Here is a 21,664-nt window from a genome sequence, read left to right on the forward strand (position 1 = left end):
TATATTCAGGCTTTCTGCCATAAGAGCTTTCGAGAGCTTTCTGGCTATTGAAGACGGTTATAGAAGAGCTTTCAAATATGTTATGTCCATTGAAGGACAGTCACAGACCGTCTGCCAATAGATGTACTTTCGAAAGTTTTCTGGCTATTAAAGTAGTTTCCAAGACTTTCTGTACTGAATAACATAGCTCTTGTTCCTATCACAGAGCTTTTCAATGTCTTCGGTTTTTATAGTAACTTTAACTGATCCTTTTCCTATAGTGTATAATGTTCTCATGTCTAGAGAATAGTTTCCATGTGCCTTCTCTATGTAAAACAGTTATCTCAGAAATTCTGCCCATAGAAAATCATTACGAGGTCTACCGAATTTCTTTCTCAAATATGTGGTGATATAACAGCTTTTGAAAGTCTTCTTTTTAAATAAGAGCTTTCAAGCGTCTTCTATATATGATGAATTCTTAAATAACTATGTAGGAGAACTTCTGAAGGTATTCGCTCTATAGAGAGCTTTCAATGGCATTTCGTGCATAGAGGAGCTTTCAATGGCATTTCGTGCGTAGAAGGCTTTCAATGGGCTACCATTTTAAGGATGCAGTTAAAATGTTCTCAATTCACGGAAGAGCTTTGTGTTATCTATCGGAAAGCTTTCTAGTATCTTCTTCTTATAAAATCTTTCAAATATATTTATATAAGAACTTTCAATGAACTTATGTCTTCAGAAGAACTTCCGATGATACTCGCTCAATAGAGAACTTTTAATGGTCTTTTGTTTATAAAAGAGATTTCAAAAGTAGTCCATTTCTGGTATGGATTTCAAAGGTTTTCAATCGATATAAGAGCTTTTTCCGTCTAAAGAAGAGATAACAAAAGCTATCGAAGGCTTACTTCTTAAAAAGGGCTTTCAAGAGTCTTCTATTATACAAGGCTTTTAAAAGAACATTCATAGAACTTATGACTTCAGAAGATATTCGAAGGAGAAAATGTGGAGGTATGGGGTTTTCTACTTATAAAAGAGCTTTCAATGGACTTATATAAAGGTCTCTGGCTAGAGAAGGGTTGTCAAAGGATTCGTGTTTGTAGAGGAACCTTCATAGCCAGTCTGTTTACCGTATAACTTTCTAAGGATATCTTTCAAAGGTCTTCTGTATTTAGAGGAACTTTTGAGGGTCTTTTGTCTCCAGAAAAATTCTTAGTGCTGCTCTATCTATAGAAGGCCACCTAAGGTTCTTCTATCGACAATATAACTCGTAAAGCTCCTTTCCCTATCGAAGACTTCAAAAAGCTCTTTCGTCTATAGAGGGGTGTTTAACTTTTTTTGTTTACTGAAGATATGTTTAAGACATAAGAGTCTCTAGAAGAACTTTTAATGCCATTCCACCTTTAAAATACTTCGAACGTCTCTTCTCTAGGTTGTTTGAGTTCAATTCCATAAAGATGACCTCTAAATCTCTCCTTATTCGGATTTGTCTGTAAAAGACCTCTTAAAGATCTTCCGCCTCAAGAATACATGCCCATCTATGGAATTTTTCTTAAAACTATTCTCTTAATGGAAAATATATGAAAAATGTCTTTTAAAGCTCCACTTGTTAATAGGAGATCTTTAAAACATTTTTCGCCTATATAAGATTTCGGAAAGCTCTATTCCTTAAAGTTTTCGGCCACGTTTATATTTATAGAACTCTTCTTGGAGACCTTCTCTACATATATAAATGAAATTTTGAGATCATCTCGCTTCTTAATACCTTTTTGAGTTCTTCTCTCTTTAGAAGACCAATTTCAAGGTTTCTTTCTTTAGATTTTTTTTATTTTTTATTTATTTTTTGAGAACTTACCTCTTTATTGGAAAAATCTGTATTTTCGGGTCATCGAAGATTTTCATTGTTTATTTGATGTTTTTAAGTTCCAATTGCATTTTCACATATCCTCAACTAATGATTTTTTTTTCATTCTCTCTCATTGCAGGTTCACCGTGGCACGTTGAAATCATGTCCACACCCGGTCTAACAGCATTGGGCGAATCGACTCGTCTTGTACCCGCCAACACACCGGCGGTTTTTGATATACTGCCGCCTCCTGGACAAAGCCTTGCGAAAGGCGAGTGCGTGGCAACAGTTTTGGGTCCTAACAAATCCAAGCTGAATGCCAGAGTCACCCACGAGGCGGCAAATGGTGCTGCACGCATCGAATTTGTACCGACCGAGGTTGGCACTCATGTCATTGAGGCCTCCATCAATGGTACAAAGATATCTGGCGGTCCGTTGATAGCCAAAGTCTATGACTCCAGCTTGATACAGGTCACCGATGTTAATGGTGGTGTTGTCGGCCAGCCGTGTCAATTTCGTGTCGATGCCAGCGCTGCTGGCGAAGGACAGTTGGAAATCTCCATAAATGAAGGAGAAGTACCGAATCATGTCCAGGTGGTGGGCGGTGGCCGTTGTTTGGTCTCGTTTACACCGGAACAAGCTAAACCCCATTTGATTGACATTAAGTTTAATGGTGAAACCGTCAGGGGTTGTCCCTTTGTTTGCCAAGTGGCTGACACCTCGCGTGTCATGTTGAATTTATCGAATTTGGAATTGATACCGGTCAATAGACCGGCATCCTTTCACATCACAGTGAGTGGTGGTGGTGCTGCCGAATTGGCTGTCAGTGTTCGTGGGCCCCACGGAGAGTTGCCGGTGCGCGTGACCGGTGATATACATGCCGGATTTACGGCAGAATTTACACCCACCAATGTGGGTGGCCACTCGATAAATGTGGAATACAATGGCTTCCCCGTGCAGGGTACACCGTTCTTGGCAAAATCTTACGATGCCACCAAGGTGGTGGTGGGTAGTGTTTCGCGTGGTACAGTCGGTCGCCCAGTGCAGTTTACCGTCGATGCTGGAGACGCGGGTGAGGGTAATTTGGAGATAACAATATCGGCCAAGGGCCAGAATATACCAACTCAAGTACATCCGCAAGGCAGTGCAAGGTGGGTTTGACAGCAAAAATTTCCCTTTACAAGTAGAGGCATTGATTTGTTTTCTCTCTCTAACTCTTTACAGATTCTCCGTTTCGTTCGTACCCACCGAGGCCTGTGAGCATACCATCAATGTGTCATTCAATAAAATGCCCGTTCCCGGCTGTCCCATCACAGTGAGCATAAGCGGCGGCATGTCTGGTCCCCAGGTATCCCTGGGTGGCCCCGGACCCGTACACCAATCGAATTCTTTTGTCATCAATCACAACGGCGGTCGTTTAGAGGATATTGAAGTTAATGTTGAAGGTAACGTATTGTTGTGGTCCTAGCAGGGCCCCAGAGAAATGAGCAAATCGTTTCTTGGGATCCTCTCTTCTTTTCAGAATTTATGTGTTATATTTACTAATACTTATTGTGAGTGTTATTTGTTAAAACATTTTTGTTTGTGAATAAGTTTGTTTTTATCATATTAAACTTCTTCTGTTCGATATCAAATTGGCTCTCAATGATCACATCTATTGCAAAATGTCACACATTTTTAATAATTTTTAGTTTCTTTCATGTTTTTCTGAGTCTTGAGCATGAATTTTTTTCACTCTTGCAATGCAACTCCTTTTTCTCCCAAAAAATATCTCTGTTTGTTGTTAATATACATTTTCTAACGATACACTTGCACTTGTTTGTAAACACATTTTTTTTTAATTTTTAACAAATTTGTGTTTTGTAAAAAAAAACTATTATTTATTTCTCTACACATTGCATCCGCTGCATCTGCATGACTTTTCGGGGCATGTGTTGTAATTTTTTTTATTTGATAGCTGCATTCTCATAATATTAAATAATAGGGTAGATTATTTTAGGAAGAATAGATATTAGGAAAGTCGACTGGGCGGAAAAATTTCCCCATAGATGTTTAAATCCATTCCATTAATGTGAGGCCCCGTAAGGAAGTTCTCTTTTACTCAAGTAGCATTCGCAAATTTCTCTCTTGATGAATAGTATAGGTCAGTAACTGAACCTACGGGTAAGATAAAAACACTGCAAAACCAGTAAAGAAAGTATTAAAGTCGGGCGGGGCCGACTTTATGATACCCTACACCACTTTGCTAATTTAGTAGAGCTCCGCATATCTACTAAAAGTTTTTATGGGAGAATTCAGTCATACGCGCTATGATTATAATTTTAATTATAATTTAAAGTTCAAAAGACTAAATATGCCGAAGCATTTGTATCTTTTAAATTCGAACTTGTATTGCCCATTTGGTGCACAATTAATTTGAAATCGGAAAAAATATATATGAGAGCTATATCCAAATCGGAACCGATTTCGATAAAATTTGGCAAAGATATTTCTGAGCTGTATTTGAAATATTTCCCTGAATATCGTTGTTACGGAGTGCATATAACGGCTGTGGGTAACAAATATAACAAATCGGATGAACAGTATATATGGGAGCTATAGCTATATCTGAACCAATCGATTCGGTCGTAAGTGCCAAATTTCATACAATTTGGGCAAATATTAGACGTTTGGTGCACAATCCAATGTAAATCGGACGAAGTTTTATATAAGAGCTATATCTAAATTCTGACCGATTTTTTCCAATTTTAATAGGGTCCGTCCTTGAGCCAAACAAATGATTTGTGCAAAATTTCATCTGGATAGGGCAATAAATGCGAACTGTACTTTGTTTTCAAAAATACCTGGACAGATGGACGGACATGCATAAATCGACTCCGAATGTGATTTTATGCAGATCTTCAAAAGGAAGTATGGGTCTATCTCGTTTCCTTTTGTCTGTTACAAACAAATGCACAAAGGCTAATACCCAGACCACCTTGTGGTGTAATATGCACTCCGCAACAACGATATTCAGGGAAATACATCAAATACAGCTCAGAAATATCTTTGCAAAATTTTATCGAGATCGGTTCCGATTTGGATAAAGCTCCCATATATATCTTTTTCCGATTTCAAATTAATTGTGCATCAAATGGGAAATACAAGTCCGAATTTAAAAGATACAAATGCTTCGGCATATTTAGTCATTTGAACTTTAAATTATATTTATATTCATAGCGTGTATGATTGAATTCTCCCATAAAAACGTTTAATTGTTATGCGAAGCTCTACTAAATTAGCAAATTGGTGTAGGGTATCATAAAGTCGGCCCCACCCGACTTTAAGACTTTCTTTACTAGTTTTTAAATCAAATTCATCAAATTTTAGAATAGGTTTAGTTAGTTTGGTCACCTTTGGCACGAATTATGGGTTTCAAATGGCCAACGAAACCGTCACACCCCGCCCGAATGTTGCTCTGCGATATTTTGGTCCATTCCCGACGAAGCGCTTGATTAAGGGGATCGACACTTTGGTATTTTTTAGTGCCAACCTTGCTTTCCAAAATACTCCAAACACAATATTCCAACGGATTGGTATCCGCAAATTTTGCTGGACATTGTGCCCTGGAAATTAAGCGATGAACCTCCTTTGAACCCATTCTTGTGTGGCGCATGCTGAGTGCAATGGTGCTGTGTCCTGTTGGAATGTCCAAGGTCTGCGACCAACATGTTTGCGTGCCCAAGGCTTTAATACACCCTTCAGAATATTTTCGCGATAATATTCGGTATTTATTCTGATTAACACGAGCGGAGAGCGACCATCGGCTGTTATGGCTGCCCACACCATCACCATGGCCGGCGCTTGTGTTCTGGTGGCCAGCCAGCCGAAGGTGCACATTTTTAGCGGACCCCTTTGGCAAGTAAACACGATCATTTTGTTTGTTTTCAAACTGCTGGACAACGAATGTTTTCTCATTGGAGAAAACCAAATTCGGCAGTTCACCACTTTCGGCGAAGCTAAGCAACTCTTTAGCTCTTTTGAATCTATTTTCTTCCTGTTGCGGTGTAAGTTCTTGCACTTTTTGGAATTTCAATGGCTTTACGCCGAGCTCAGTTTTTCAATATTTGCCGAATGGAATATTGCGATATGTTCAGCTCATGAGACATTTTTCGGCCACTGCGATGCGGGGTTCGATCAAATCGCTTATTTACATTTCGAACCATTTATGCTGATGTTGCTGTTTTTTTCCGTCCACCTCCATGACGTCGAGCTTCGGTACCAGTATCACGGTAACGAGCGATGCTACGAGACACAAAAGATGAATTCACATTTAAATACTGGAGTGCTCTAACGATAGACACTTGTGGGTTTTCAGCCAAATATAAATAAATCACACTATCACGCTTGAATTCCATCACAAATACATTTTTTTCTGGAAAATTCTCACCAAAATGTCTCTGGAATAAATTTAGCCGCTGTCGGACGAGTGGCTTAGAAATGACACCAGTCTTAGTTTGGTTGCAGTTTTTTCATCTCACCCTATATGTGACGGATGTACATATAAGTATTAAAATTCTGATAAGGGGAACCTAATTGTACTAATTTTGTAAGGATGGAATGGATCGGAAAATTGTGTTTGGTTCGGCTGGCTAAAATCTGGAGTTATGTCAAGAACATGCCAAGACACGTAGCTGTAGATTAGCTCTATATTAAATAATGTGGACTCTATCGTTGTTTCAGACAGACTGACGAATATCGGTAAATCGCCTCATAATTTTATTCTGATCATAAAAATTTCGAGGTGTTGCAAGGAGAAAAATAAATTTAATTTTATGGCGGTATAAAAACCCCAGGCTATACCAGAAAAATTATTTTTTTACAGCCCCACCATTCTACGGAGGGTATTTTAACTTTGTCACTCTATTTGTAAGTCCTCGAAATACTCAATTTAGACAATAAAGACTATATATCCTGGATCAGCGTAAAATTCTGAGTCAATTGAACTATGTCTGTCTGTCTGTCTGTTGAGATTTATGTATTTTGCCAGTAGACAGGTTTTGGTTGTAAATGGGCCGTGTCCGTCCACGCATGTCCGTGTAATCGGTATTTTTATAATTCTAGGGACATTATAGACAGGAATTGTTTTAAATATTGTATTTAAAGTTCATACTGGGTACGACCACGTCTTCGTATGGTCCCCATAGTCCTAGATATATCTTCACATGATTTTTGTTGACCAGATGTGTAATTCAGACTAAGATGGATAGATGGCAATATGGCCGGATTTATCGTATAGATAAATATGCCGATTCTGACGAAAATCGGCTCCGATATGGTCGAAATGCTAGATCCGGTACGAAAACTCCCTTTCCAACAAAGGGTCAAATTTTCGAACAATTATGTATCTCATAACATGCGCAAGCCAGCGATTCTTTTCAAACATGGTATATCTAAAAAATTCTCTTAACGGTTAACTTCTTCCAGTACATCCCCTTACACCAAGTGCCTAGAAAACTTCTTCTGCAAGAAATGGTTCAGGATTTTAAGATAACGACGAGGTATAAGACACAGGCTGGTGTATTACATCCGGTAGAACTGGACCAGTTGAGTCCTGAGGCGTTCCTTCTTTATGTTGATGAAATCTTTAAATTTTATGTTTTTATTTAAGTGAAACATGCCGCAGATATTAAAAAAAAACTCGAGCTAGAGCAAAAATGTTCACTTTATTTTCTTCTCCAAATAATGAGTATTGAGAGTATTTAGTTTATAATTGAATTGAAGTAAATTATTCGAAATATTCCATGCTACAATAATTTCATATTATGCTTCCGATTTTCACATTTTTTTAACCCAAATACCATATTCATAAATTATTTGGCCAAAAATTAGAAAATAATAAAAAAAAATGTTTTACATACAGAATCCAGATGGCTTTTGCGAACTCACACTAAATACAATTATCACATACATATTGTACAAAGTATTCGCATAAATGCCCCTGTCACAGAAAGCCACGAGAACATCAACAATTTGTTGCCATTGACATGAGAATGATTTTCAAAATTCCGCCAGTAGCACCGTTTAGGCTGAATTAGGAAAGTGACATATTAAGCTTGGGTAAATGATATAAAAACACAAAATTCCGCCATTCAGCACTGTTTAGGCTGAATTAGGATAGTGACATATTAAGCTTGGATAAATGATATAAAAACACTTGTAAACTCTTTGCTCGAGTTCTTTGGTGTCACTTAGAGATTGGAGCAAATCCATATAATTTCGTTTTAACGCTTTTTGGTTCAAAAAATTTTGTATTCCTTTTTTTTTTTTTTTTTGAATGTCAAAATCTTTGTTTAGATTTTTTTTTTCAACAATTAAAGCCAAACCTTAATTTGATTTTTAAATTATCCTTTTTTGGTGTGTAACCTATCCGTTCCACTCTGTGTCTCTTTCTATTGCATCCTTCGCTTGTTGTAAATTCTTGTCCAAATTTCCATTTGTATTATATTTTGTAAAAACACCTTTTATATGTTAATATTTATCTTATATATATATTATAAATTATTGTTATTATTTTTCTTTTCTTTACATCTTTCTCTTTGTGTGTTTGCATTTCAGGACGACGAAAATTATTGTACTAGACCCATATAAATATATATCTATAAATACACATGCAAAAAACAAAAACAAGAACAAATTCAACTGAAATCTACCACTTACACACTTAAAGTCTCCCTCCCTTCCTTCTACATAAAACAAAAAATGCCCTTCCAGAAGATTGAGTAATCGAAAAAATATGAAACAAAAACAAATAATTTTATTGTTTTTTTATATTTATCTAACTAATACGAACATATTTTTTATTTCTAATATTTTTTTTGTTAATTAACCTGCCTGTTTTGTTTAATATTTAAGTTAATTTAAAATCGAAAAGAAGACAACTATTGACGATCAAAAGCGGAAATATTTCCCTTCATCTACTTAACTGAAATATCTTCAATATTAACTAATTTTCTTCCTATTAAGAAAAACAATAGTTCAAAATAATTTGTCTCAAAAAGGAAAACTAAAAGATATGTATTAAAAAAAATCGAAAATAACTTGTAGCCGAGATCCCTTCCCTACTAATGACTAATTTTTCGAATGGCTGAGACAATGAAATTGTGTAAGCCATAACGATTTATTATGTATTTCTTCCTCTCTAAACATATTTACACACATAAATATTAAAAAAAATAAACAAAATAATGTTAATGGTTTTATTTACGAAATAAATAAAAATTAAAAAATAATATTTCTTCGAGAAAACCCCCTAAAATCAACAGCAATGTGTATTTTTTAATTTTCTCAAAATATTGCTCAAGTGAGGAAGGATGAGTCGAATATTTCACTGAAATACCTCAAAGAATTTTCCATAAAAATATTTTATTTAGAAACTTATAGGATTTCTAAAAAGTTATTTTAAAGTACTTCGTTGGAATTCGTTTGAATTTAAAGAAAACTACTGCATAAAAAGCGCCATCTATGAATAAATCATTATAAACCTTATTAAAGACTACAACTACTGAGGTTTCCGGGCGATGGATTCATACCTCAAAATCGATTATCTCCAACAATGTTGATCACAAAACCGAACTTAGCAGTAGCTCATGCAGACAAAATTATGAAATATTTATTTCGAAGAACTATATTCTTGATTTCACCGCCGTCAATCTCAGCATAGCAGCGTTCATTTGGAAAAAAATAAACTACCTTAACTATTGAGATCCTCAAAAAAACTGAAGCCAAGAATACTGCATAAAAAAGCTCCATCTGTGAATAAGTCATTATAAACCCTTGTAAAGAAGCCAGCTAATGCGGATTCCGGCAGTGGCCTTATATAATTCTAGCAAAGAACGTTAAGATCGACTATTTCCAACAAAGTTTTGTTAGTCACAAAACCGAACTTTGCAGGAGCTATTGCAGATTATAATTATTTAACATTTATTTCGATAAAAAAATATTTTGTTATTTTACCGCCGTTAAGCTCAGCATAGACGTCTACATTTGGAAAAAAATAAAAATACTTCAATAAGTGAGATCTGAGATACTACTGCATAAAAAGCGCCATCTATGAATACATCATTAGATACCTTTGTAAAGACGACAACTACTACGGATTCCGGGCGGTGGTCTCATATAACTCTTGAAAGAACTTAAAAATCGATTATTTCCAACGATGTTTTTGTTAGTCACATACCCGAACTAAGCAGCAGCTATTGCAGATAAAAATTAATTAATATTTTTTCCGAAAACCTAATTTTTTTATTTTACAACCTCACCATTGACGCATTCATTTGGAAAAAAAAATAAAAATACTACTACTAATTGGCGAATATCCCCAGATGAACTGAAGAAGTACTTATGGCAACATATAGTTACTTATTTTAAAACAATGCTTCATATGTATCCAGTTCTTACTTTTTGAAACGCCATCTATACGTCAGAAAAACAACACGTGGATTTGAACCCAACATACTCTTTCCTGACAATAAATGTCATGATGTGCAATTAATTGATCAAAGATCTGAAAATAAAATTAGCTTCAAGAATCAGTATTTGAATGCTGGTTTTACTTAACTTCTACTACCAAAGTGCATTATTGAAAAGCCATCTATAGGTCAGAAAAACAAAATGTGGTTGATGCAAATCCAGAGCTCATATCCTAAAGTCTCAGCAATAATAAATGTCATGATGTGCAATTACTTGAAATTACTGAGACGCTTCTATGATCTCTCCATCTTCCAAATGTTATGAACAAAGATCAGCATAACTAAGTCCTCTCGTTGGAAAAAGCTCCACCTATATGTGATTTCTAAAGAAGATACCTATGGAAAAATAATAAAATTTAAAAATGAAAAAGATTATGACACAACCTCTTTAAGGGACATACAATTTTTTGTCAACTACATTTTTATCCAGCAATACGAATTCTATTGGACTTCATGAAGATTTCCCTTCATAAGCAAAAATTGTACTTAGTATAAATGTTAAAACACTTTTACAGATTGGTAGAATTACAAAATGTGTTCGAAATACCCAATATAATAAGAATTGTTAAGACACGAAACCTGATGTTGGTATTGATTTCATAAGATAAAAAATCTTAGTCAGTATTTGTGGTAATCATAAAAACCAACGTCTAAAATTATCAATGCCACAATAATTGTACGTCACCCATATGCCCATATGGAGTTAGATGTAATTCCGAAGAAACAATATCTTATTCCGCATTAAAACGCCACAGATGCGCCGAGAACTCTCATGATGGTACTGTTTATGGAATACAATCAGCCAATTTGAAAAAAATAATCTTCTACTAATGACCTCTATACTTGAAATTGGAAAAAATCTTTTAATCAAACAATGCAGTTCAAAAATAATACACTCACATCATAGCCTGTATTTGTTTAGAATTATAAATAACAACAAAAGAATTTCTCAATTTTGCAATAGCTGAACTCCATCTGTATGCCAGAGATTCTCATATCGGATTAAAAAATCGGTTTTCAAAAATACAGAGCAGAACGTCACCCATACGCCGAGAATTGTCATGATGGGATTTGAAATATAAATATTTCCAAAGGTCCACGAAGATTTCTATATTTTCCAAAGAAAATTCTCTACACAAAGAATTCTCATGATCGAATCCAGTTAGTCCTGCCATCTAGAGTTCTCATTTAAGGAACATCATCACAAACGCCCTCTACACTCGATAATGGAAAAATATTCGAATCAAATATTGCGCAGAAAATTAATATAAAAAATCTTAAAAAAAACTTCACATTGATCTCAACTCCCAACGACAAGAAGAAACCAGCATTATAATGAAAAAAAAGTTAACACAGGACGCCATCTATTTGTTGCATTGAACGGATTTGAAAGCCAACAGCTTGTAAATTTATTCACTTTACCAATCATTTCAATGCCTACGTTTGAAGAAATAAAAATATCCAAGGACTATAATTACCCGAGAAAGATTCTGCATCGATATGAAGAACTATATTTCAGTATTTTGGCATATTCAAATATGAAATTTTGGTTTCCGAAAACAGTAAGCCTTTTTTCACATTAGGTTTTTAGAAAAAATATCAGTATTTCAGACGACGTTCTTTCAAGATTTGTCACATGGAAACTGTAACCAATGGACCTACTTAAGAGATATGTACACCCATATAACTAGAAATAACAAAAAATAACTCTGAACTCCATCTACACGTTTCGCCAACGACGCATAACGTAATAAAAGAATCGAAAGAAATATCAGAGTTAATTTTTGCCTAATTATCAAGGATTATCACCACGTTGCAAAACGCCACCTATATATGATATCAAATCCTAAATTAAAATCAATCTACTAAACAATATTCTCGCATCTTGGATCGTCCTCTTTTAGTAGGTGATAAAACAAATGTTTTTCTGCACAGAAAAATACAAAACACCATCTAATACAATGATGAAAAAGTATTGTTTTTTCTGGAAAAAAAATATATGCAAAACGCCACCTATAAATGACAAAACATAGTTGGATTTGATGATCATAAATTTTCATTTCTACATTTCTACACATGACAATTTTGGCATTAATCCAGGAGTTTATCCAAACTCAATTGAAAAGTTTATCCAAAACCTTCTTGACATCCTGAATACCTCATTAAAAATAAAACAACACTTGTGAAAAACAACGCCATCTACCTGTGGGATCGACCAAAAAAATCTCAGAATGGGATTACACCAAAGGCACTTATTTGCTATTCAAAACAAAAAATCTCAGAATGAAAACACATAAAAACCTCCCATTCACTTGAAAAGTTCATCCAATAAGGTCCGGACATCCTCAATAAAAAGACGCTGGCGAAGAAAAAACGCCATCTACATGTCGTATCAAGCCAAAAACATCGCAGTATGGAACCATACCAAAGCACTCACTATAATAATGAGAGATGAGTTTTTAATTTGCGGGTAATTAGCGGCAGAGATAATATGGAGATCTATTGGAGTGACTAAACTACAAGTTCGGTTAAAAAAAATTCCAAAAAGGCGTTTTGTTTAAAAGGCGTTGCTGGACACCTTCATTGAGTTCCTGAATCCCTGTTATGGAAAATATTATCGAAACCATCCTGTTTTACATGTTATGACTATGACCCTCCTTTAATAATTGAGTATTAAAATTATTAAAAATGTAGAAGACATACTGAAGGGCTATCGTGTGTTGTACGAAAACATAATTTGATTATTTATATATTTTGTATTTAAAGGAAGTTATCTGTTTTTTGGGTTTTTTTCTGGTTAAGGAAGATTCCTGTAGACTAGTGTACATTTTCTTTGAGTTTGATAAAATTTCACTGAAATCGTATTTAGGTACGTACGGGCGAGCGGTCTGTCACTTTTTATCCATTATTTCATCACCGTCATTTTTATTCGACCTCATCATAAATAGGATACTTTCGTATTGGTTGAAGGATTTCGATTGGAGTTTACCCATATTTTAAATCTTTTTTTTTTAATCACCACACTAATTCCTCCCACAAGTTCACCCACACCTCCTATATTTAATTGCCATAACATTGATATACATATATTTTTTCAAAATTTTCTTTTTCCAAAAACAAAACAACAAACCCTAAAAACATTCATACAACTGCATTTACTATCTAAATACTAATATATATTTAAATTTAACACAAAATTTTGAAAATGTTGGGCCGCAAAACACACATACATTCATATGTATGTTGGCATAAAAAAAACTTTCACGAAAAAACAATATTTTTTCTAACCAAAAAAACACAACGAATATTTCCATATAATGCGCGCAAACTAAAATATTAAAATGAAATTAACTGAAACATGAACAATAAACAATTATGAAAACTATAAAATAAAACGCCGAATTATAAAACATATAATCAACAACGACAAAAACAACAATAATGTATCAACACCAGGACCCGCTGGACAATCTGTGCCCGCACAGGTCCATCAGTCAGCAGAGGGTGTCTTCAAGGCAGAATTTGTCCCGAGAGTAGTGGGCGAACATCGCGTCCATGTCACTGTCTGTGGCATGGCAACGGCCGGAAGTCCATATGCAGCTAAGGTGAGTAAAATATTTTCTTTAAATTTTGAAATTCTACAAATATATTTTTAATGGTCAGAAGAAAATTTCCAAATACCAAATTCAGACTTTTTGATACCCTCCACCTTGGCAAGGAGGGATTAACTTTCGATATTCGGTATTTTGATCATTTTTGCCATATTTTTCTGCGGATTTGTCTAAAAATTGTTATTTGTAAGTAATAATGATTTCTAGCTCGTGTAGCGAAATATTTTATGTATAGGTCCGTCCGGTATGGCCCCCATATAACGGTACCTCCAGTTATTCGGTATTTTCATGATTTATGCCACATTTTTTCACGGATTTATTTAAATATTAGTCTTTGTAGGTCATAATGGGTTCTAATGTCCCAATATTGTCTAAAAATGGGTAATTGTAGTCATAATGGTTTCTAGCTCGTGTAGCGAAATATTGTACGTATAGGTCCACGTTTTGCTATAGCCCCATATAACGGTACGTCCCGATATTCGGAATTTCATGATTTTTGCCAAAATTTTTCACGGATTTGTTTACAATTTGTATTTGTTGGTCCTAATGGTTTCTAATGTCCATAAATTGTCTAAAAATTGGTAAATGTAGTCATAATGGCTGGTGTGACGAAATATTGTACGTATAGGTCCACGTTTCGGTATAGCCCAAATAACGGTACGTCGCGATATTCGGCATTTTCACGATTTTTGCCAATTTTTTTCAGGGATTTGTCTAAAAAAAAATCACGGATTTGCCCAGCTCGTGTGGCGAAACATTGCATATATAGGTCCACATTTTGGTATATCCCCTTATATAATGGTAACTCCCGATATTCGGTATTTTTATGATTTTTGCCACATTTTTCCACGGATTTGCCCAGAAATTGATATTTGTAGTTCATAATGGGTTCTAGCTCGTATGACGAAACATTGAATGTATAGGTCCACGTTTTGGAATAGCCTCATTTAACGGTACCTCCCAATATTCGGTATTTTTATGATTTTTGGCAAAAATTTTCACGGATTTGTCACCGTTATATGGGTGTTATACACCATATAACGGTAACTCCCGATATTTGGTGTTTTGTTAATTCTTGCAACATTTTTTAACGTATTCGCCCAGAAATTAATATATGTCGTTTATAATGTGGAGATTATTAAAAGTTCGGCTTAATGTTTTTATACCCTCCTCCATACTATGGAGGGTATATTAATCTTGTCATTCCGCTTGTAACTCCTCGAAATACTCACGTCAGACCCAACAAAGTATATATATTCTTGACCAGCGTAAAATTCTAAGACGATTTAGCCATGTCCGTCTGTCTGTGTGTCTGTCTGTCCGTCTGCCTGTCTGTCTGTCTGTCTGTTGTAATCACGCTATCTTTCGAACAAATTGAGATAGAAGGCTAAAATTTTGCACATATGTATATTTTGCCAGTAGGCAGGTTAAGTTCGTAAATGGGTCATGTAGGTCCAAGTTTTCATACAGCCCCCATATAACGGTACCTCTCGATATTCGGTATTTTGATGATTTTAGCGACATTATTCACTGGAATTGTTTCAAATTTGGCATTTGAAGTTCGTAATGGATACTACAGCCTAAGACAGAAAATTATCTGTGCAGGCCCACGTCTTCGTATTGCCCCCATATAACGGTACCCCCCGATATTCGGTATTTTGATGATTTTAGCAACATTATTTAACGGAACCGTTCCAAATTTGGTATTTGAAGTTCGTAATAGATACTGCAGCAGAAAACAGAAAATGGACCATGTAGGTCCACGTCTTCGTATAGGCCCCATATACAGTACCCCCCGATATTCGGTATTTTGATGATTTTAGCGACATTATTTACCGGGATTGTTTTAAATTTCGCATTTGAAGTTCGTAATGGATACTTCAGCCCATGCCAGAAAATTGTCTGTGCAGGTCCACGTCTTCGTATAGCCCCCATATAACGGTACCCCCTATATTCGGTATTTTGATGATTTTAGCTACATTATAAACAAATTTTTCTTCAAGTTTCGCATTTAAATGTTGTAATAACTTATGACAAAAGTTGCCTATGCAGGTATACGTCGTCGTATAGACATTCGGTATTTTTAAGATTTTAACAGAATTTTTAAAGGATTTTTTTATTTTATTTTTTTTTTTTTTGGAAATTGCCAAATTTGTACCAAATGGTGGAGGGTATTAACAGTTCGACCCGGCCGAACTTACAGTTTTTTTTACTTGTTACATTTTTCAAGTTCCTTCCAAATGCTGGAGGAATTAAAGGTTCGGCTTAGGTTATCTTTTACTTGTCATTTTCTCCACCCTACAATGGCTAGTACATTAAATTTGGCAACACCTCGAAATATTCGCTGGAGACCCCAAAAATATATAAATTCCTGATCACAGTAATATTTTAAGGCTCTATCGCTATTTCCGTCCGTCTATCTGTCTGTTAAAATTACGATAGAGTCCACAATATTTAATCTAGAGCCTTGGCATAAAGGTTTATATTATATGCAGGCATACTTGTATTGAAAATGGGCTATATTTGTCCCCGTTTAGGTATTGCCACCATAAAACGCTACCTCCCGAATTCGGAGGATTCTGCCAACATTTCCGACTTAATTAGCTGAAACTTGAAAATTGGGGCTCAATCGACTAAAAATAAAAAAAAATAGTGTCTGATTTCACCTTGCGAAAATTTTTCGATTAAGGCCAACGAATTGGCATAGCTACCATATAACGGTACTTCCCGGCTTTTGGTATTTTTGAAGTTTCTGCAACAATTTCCAACCAAAATTCCAAATTGACACTTGGCATTAGGGTACTTGAAGGTATTTTCTCTCCTTGCGGAAGATGTTAAATTCATGCATAGCCACCATATAAATGTGCCTCTAAATATTGGATATTTAATGATTTGTCTTATTATTATCTTAAATTTGGTGTTTGTAATTTGTAATAGGATCTGCCTTCGTTGGCAAATAACGAGCTATAGAGGTAGAGGCAAAAAATTGGTAGAGTTTTTTTGACACTATTCCTTCCCCTTAAAATCAATTAAGCGTAGATGTATAGCTTATTCTGAGTCTTGTAGAGAAATTGGGTTAAAAGATATAATCTTTTGAACATTTCTGGATTGTTTTTTTTTTAATAACTTGCTTATTTGATGAAGAATATTTTTGTCTTCAGGATGAGCCTGATGATGAGCCTCAAAAATTATTTTTTTTTAGTACAATTTTACATAAACTCAGATGATACTAAAAAACACTTATTTTATAATTTAAAGCTTATCTTCATTAGTGTCTTTTAATGTACAGGATATATTTGTTATTGACCTGTCTTTAATTTATCCTCTTCTCCCCCGCCCCCAGGTTTATGACGTCAATGCCATCAAAGTGAAAAATGTGAGCAATGGGACAGTTGGAAAACCAGTTACATTCCTAGTGGAGACCTCACAGGCCGGTCCCGGTAACCTGGAGGTCACCGTCAATGGCGGTCGTGTACCAACATCTGCACAGGCTCAAGGACAGCATACCTATGCAATTAGTTTCACACCGCGCGAAGCACAAAATCACACTGTCGAACTACGTTTCAATTCTCAAGATGTACCCGGTTCGCCTTTTACCTGCCGCGTATCGGCAGCTGCACGCATACAATCACCCGAAACAATGGATAAAGTTAGTGTGGGTCGTATGTTTGAGTTCGTTGTGGAATCGGATACTAAACCAACCGTTGAGGTATTGGGTCCAGCTCGTCGTAGTGTGCCGGTTCTCATCGATCCCATACATGTGGGATACAATGTGAAATTTGAACCAGTTGAAGTGGGTGATCATTCTGTGGAGGTGCGCTTACCAGGTGGTGGCCATGTCGAAGGTAGTCCATTTTTGTTGAAAGCCTATTCCGCCGAAAAGGTGGTTGTCACCGACATTCGGCCCGGAGTTGTGGGTAAAAGTGTGAGTTTTGGCATTAATGCCAGCCAAGCAGGAGCTGGCAATTTGGAAATCATTGTGGCGGTGAATGGTAAAAATGTACCGAATTTTGTGCAATCGGAGGGTAATGCCCGTTTCAAGGTGAACTTTAAGCCCACAGAGGCAGCAGCCCACAGTTTGTCGGTGCGTTTCAATGGTCACCCAGTGCCCGGCTCACCATTTACTTGTCACATTGGCTCCGCGCCCATTAGTCTGCCAAGGGCAATTGCGACGGGAGAGGCATTGAAACAGGCCGCCATTAGGGTGGATAACACATTCGATTTGGATGGTTTCGAGGGTGTGGAACCACAGGTATTTGTCACCTCGCCCTCGGGAGATAATGTGCCGGCCCATGTGCAACATCAAGGTGGTGACTCCTACTCGGCCACATTCCGCCCGAATGTGGTGGGAAGGCATTTGATCAGCGTTACAGCATCTGATCAACATATCAATGGTTCGCCATTTTCTTGCAACGTGTTTGATGTTTCGCGGGTGACCATCAGTGGCCTGGAACAGCAGTATGGCCCGGCTGCATTGGGCATACCGGTGACATTCAGTGTTGATGCAGCCGGTGCAGGAGAGGGTACTTTGGAACTGGTGGTTTCCACAGATACCAGCACCGTAAAGGCTGAGGTTGTGGCATGTGCTCGTGGCCTCTATGATGTTACCTTTGTGCCGCAGTCCACAGAACCCCACTATGTGAACATCACATTCAATGAAATGCCTGTTGATGGTAGCCCCTTCCAGGTGGATATCCAGCAGACAGCTCAGACTATACAAATCGGTAGTTTGGCCATGATCGATTTCCCTTCGGATGATCAAATAGCGGAGATCATGGGACCCGATCACAAACCAGTTCCCTACACCATCAACAGACAGACCGCGGAGTTCCGTACCCACATGACGGGTAACTATTTGATACGATTTATTGATCGTGAAACACGACAACATGTTGGCACCCGAACGCTGACCGTTTTCGATCCATCACTGGTGAAAATTACCGAAGTTGGCGAGGCGTTGTGCCATCGTCCGGCCAGCATTTCGGTGTCGCTGAACGAGGCTGGTCAGGGCGATTTGTCGGCCTTTGTAAAATGTGGTGCTACCGAGGTTCCTCATACCATACGAGGCCCCACGAAGAATGGTGTCTATGAAATTGTCTATCATCCAACGAGGGTAGCTCCCCACAAGATTACGATACTGTTTAATGATGTACCGATATCGTTGAAACCGTTGGAGATAAATGTGTTGCCGGCCGGTGCTGGCAAGGAGATTAGCGTCAGTGGCCTTGGCTTGTATCAGGCCAGAGTGGGTAAGACCACCTCATTTGCCATTGATACCATTAAAAGACCGGCCAGGGAGTTTGATGTGGTGGTATCGGGTCCCGGTGGTCAGGCTCTGCCCGTGAGATGTTATCAAACCAAGAGTGGCCATTTGCAGGCGGAATTTACTATCAACAAACCGGGACAATGTATTATTGGTGAGTTGTGGGACATTTATTCTCCTTTCCATTTTTGTTAATTCTTTTCTCATTTTCCAGAGGTACTCCATCAGTCCAAACCCCTACCCGGCAGTCCTTTTACCTGCGAAGCCTTTGACACCTCCAAAGTATCCGTCCAGGGCATTCCCAAAGCACCCATGGCCCTCCACAGTCCCATTGCATTTACGGTGCGTACCGAAAATGCAGGTTTGGCAGAATTGGAAGCTTTTGCTGTGTCACCTACGAATCAAAATGTTCCCGTTCACGTTAACGAACAATCCGAGGGTATCTATAGCATTGAGTTCATACCCACTCAGCCGGGCAGCTACAAGCTGACACTGATGTATGGCGGGGAGACGTTGCCCAGTTCCCCATACACCTTTACAGCCTCAACAAATGGTGCTCGAACAGATTCACGTGCTGCCGGCAATGGTCTAGAAGTTTGCCATCGCAACAAGGAGGCCTCCTTCATTGTATATTGTCCCGTTCAGCCTAATGTCCAAATTGAACGTTCCGATGAATTTGGAGAACGAATTGAACCGAAAATCAAGCCGCTGGGAAATAATGAGTGGCGTATTTCCTACACCATTTTGACGGTGGGTCGTTATGAAATCCGCGCCAGTTGTCCAAATCGTGGTAATCTTCCTGGTTCTCCATGGCACATTTCCTGTGTGGAATCCAGTAAGGTCGCACCCGTTGGCGGCTGGGGTACTCTGCTGGATCATGAGGGTCGTCTTATTTTACCGGCTCGAATAGTTTTCGATGTAGAGAATGCTGGACCCGGTGAACTAAACTGTACCATTGATGGTGTTGAAATTCCTGTGGACAAGTTGCCAGATGGCAAATTACGTCTCTACATAAATGGCGATAATATGACACCTGGCGAACATGACTTGGAATTGACATGGAGCGGCCTAACCATAGTCCAGTGTCCACGCAGTGCCTTTGTCACCGGACAACAGGCGGCCGACAAGGTTGTTCTAACGGGCAGGGGTTTGGCTGCAGCCCAGGCTGGAGAGGCAGCCCATTTCACAATCGATGCCACCGATGCCCCAGCCGGCAGACCTGAAGTAATACTTGTGCATCAGGACAACACCTCAGTACCCGTGAGTTTGGCTCAACCCAGACCGAATGAAGCCATTTGGATGGCTTCCTATACACCACAGAAGTCGACATCAGGACCTCTTACCTTATCCGTCAAATGGAATGGTCGTTTAGTGAAGGGTTGTCCTCTAACTGTGGCCGTTGGTTCCTCAATGGATGCCTCAAAGGTCATATGTTCGGGTGAGGGTCTACGTCATGGTATTGTGGGTAAAGACATAAAATCATGGATTGATACTCGTCGTGCGGGTCCCGGTGAATTGACAGCCCATTGTGCAGGACCCCGTAAGGTGGCCTATTGTGAGCTATACGATCATGGTGATGCCACATTTACTCTGAATATTAAACCCCAAGAACCAGGACGTCATGTCCTGACTATTAAGTATGGTGGACAAAATGTACCCGGTTCACCATTTGCCCTTAAAGTGGCGGGAGCTCCTGATGCAAGCAAGGTAAGATATTTGGATATGGCATGAAGTAATGGGCGGAAAATAAAATCGTTTGTGTTGGAATTCTAGGTACGTGTCTATGGTCCCGGCATTGAACATGGTGTTCTGGCAACTTTCCAATCCCGTTTCATTTGCGATACCCGTGGTGCTGGTGCTGGCCAATTAACAGTGCGTGTACGTGGTCCTAAGGGGGCTTTCCGTGTTGAAATGCAAAGAGAATCGCAAAAGGATAGGACAATACTGTGCAAGGTAAGTGAAGACGTTAAAAGCGAAGGAGCAAAGAGAAAATCCACAGCGGTTAAGTACCGATTCCTATTTACAGAAAATAACTCCCCGGACACTGAGGAAAATTTTTTTTGGAAAAATTCCTCGAAACCGAGGACCATTTTTTTTACAGAAAAAAAAAATCCTCAGAAATTGAGGACCAATTTTTCCCATAGAAAAAATCCTCAGGCAACTGAGGACTAGGTTTTTTCTATAGGCAAAAATCCTCAGTCAACTGAGGACCAAGTTTTTTTTTTATAGAACAAAAATCACCATTGAGGACCAAGTTTTTTCTATAGAAAAAAATTCTCAGCCGACTGAGGTCCAAGTTTTTTCTATAGAAAAAATTCTCGGCAAACTAAGGTCCAAGTTTTTTTTTATAGAAAAAAATCCTCTGCAAACTAAGGTCCAAGTTTTTTTTCTATAGAAAAAAATCCTCTGCAAACTGAGGTCTAAATTTTTTTCTATAGAAAAAAACCTCTGCAAACTG

General features: G+C 37.6%; 1 protein-coding gene across 10 annotated transcripts in view; it reads left to right on the plus strand.

The window, feature by feature from the left end:
* The window catches only part of LOC131801382 (filamin-C-like), a 154,433-nt gene that overhangs the window by 131,529 nt on the left and 1,240 nt on the right, over nt 1-21,664 (plus strand). For 9 of the 10 annotated variants that reach the window (XM_059119986.1, XM_059119991.1, XM_059119987.1 and 6 more), the window contains 6 exons: nt 1,962-2,973; nt 3,047-3,267; nt 13,789-13,937; nt 17,287-19,360; nt 19,421-20,913; nt 20,980-21,159. In XM_059119986.1, coding sequence (XP_058975969.1) covers nt 1,962-2,973; nt 3,047-3,267; nt 13,789-13,937; nt 17,287-19,360; nt 19,421-20,913; nt 20,980-21,159 — 5,129 coding nt within the window. Of the gene's footprint in view, nt 1-1,961; nt 2,974-3,046; nt 3,268-8,419; nt 8,967-13,788; nt 13,938-17,286; nt 19,361-19,420; nt 20,914-20,979; nt 21,160-21,664 lie in introns of those variants that run through there. The other variant, XM_059119995.1, reaches the window with a different exon arrangement.

The sequence above is a fragment of the Musca domestica genome, unplaced genomic scaffold, assembly GCF_030504385.1.
Source record: "Musca domestica strain aabys unplaced genomic scaffold, Musca_domestica.polishedcontigs.V.1.1 16, whole genome shotgun sequence".
In the NCBI taxonomy this organism is placed as follows: Eukaryota; Metazoa; Arthropoda; class Insecta; order Diptera; family Muscidae; genus Musca; species Musca domestica.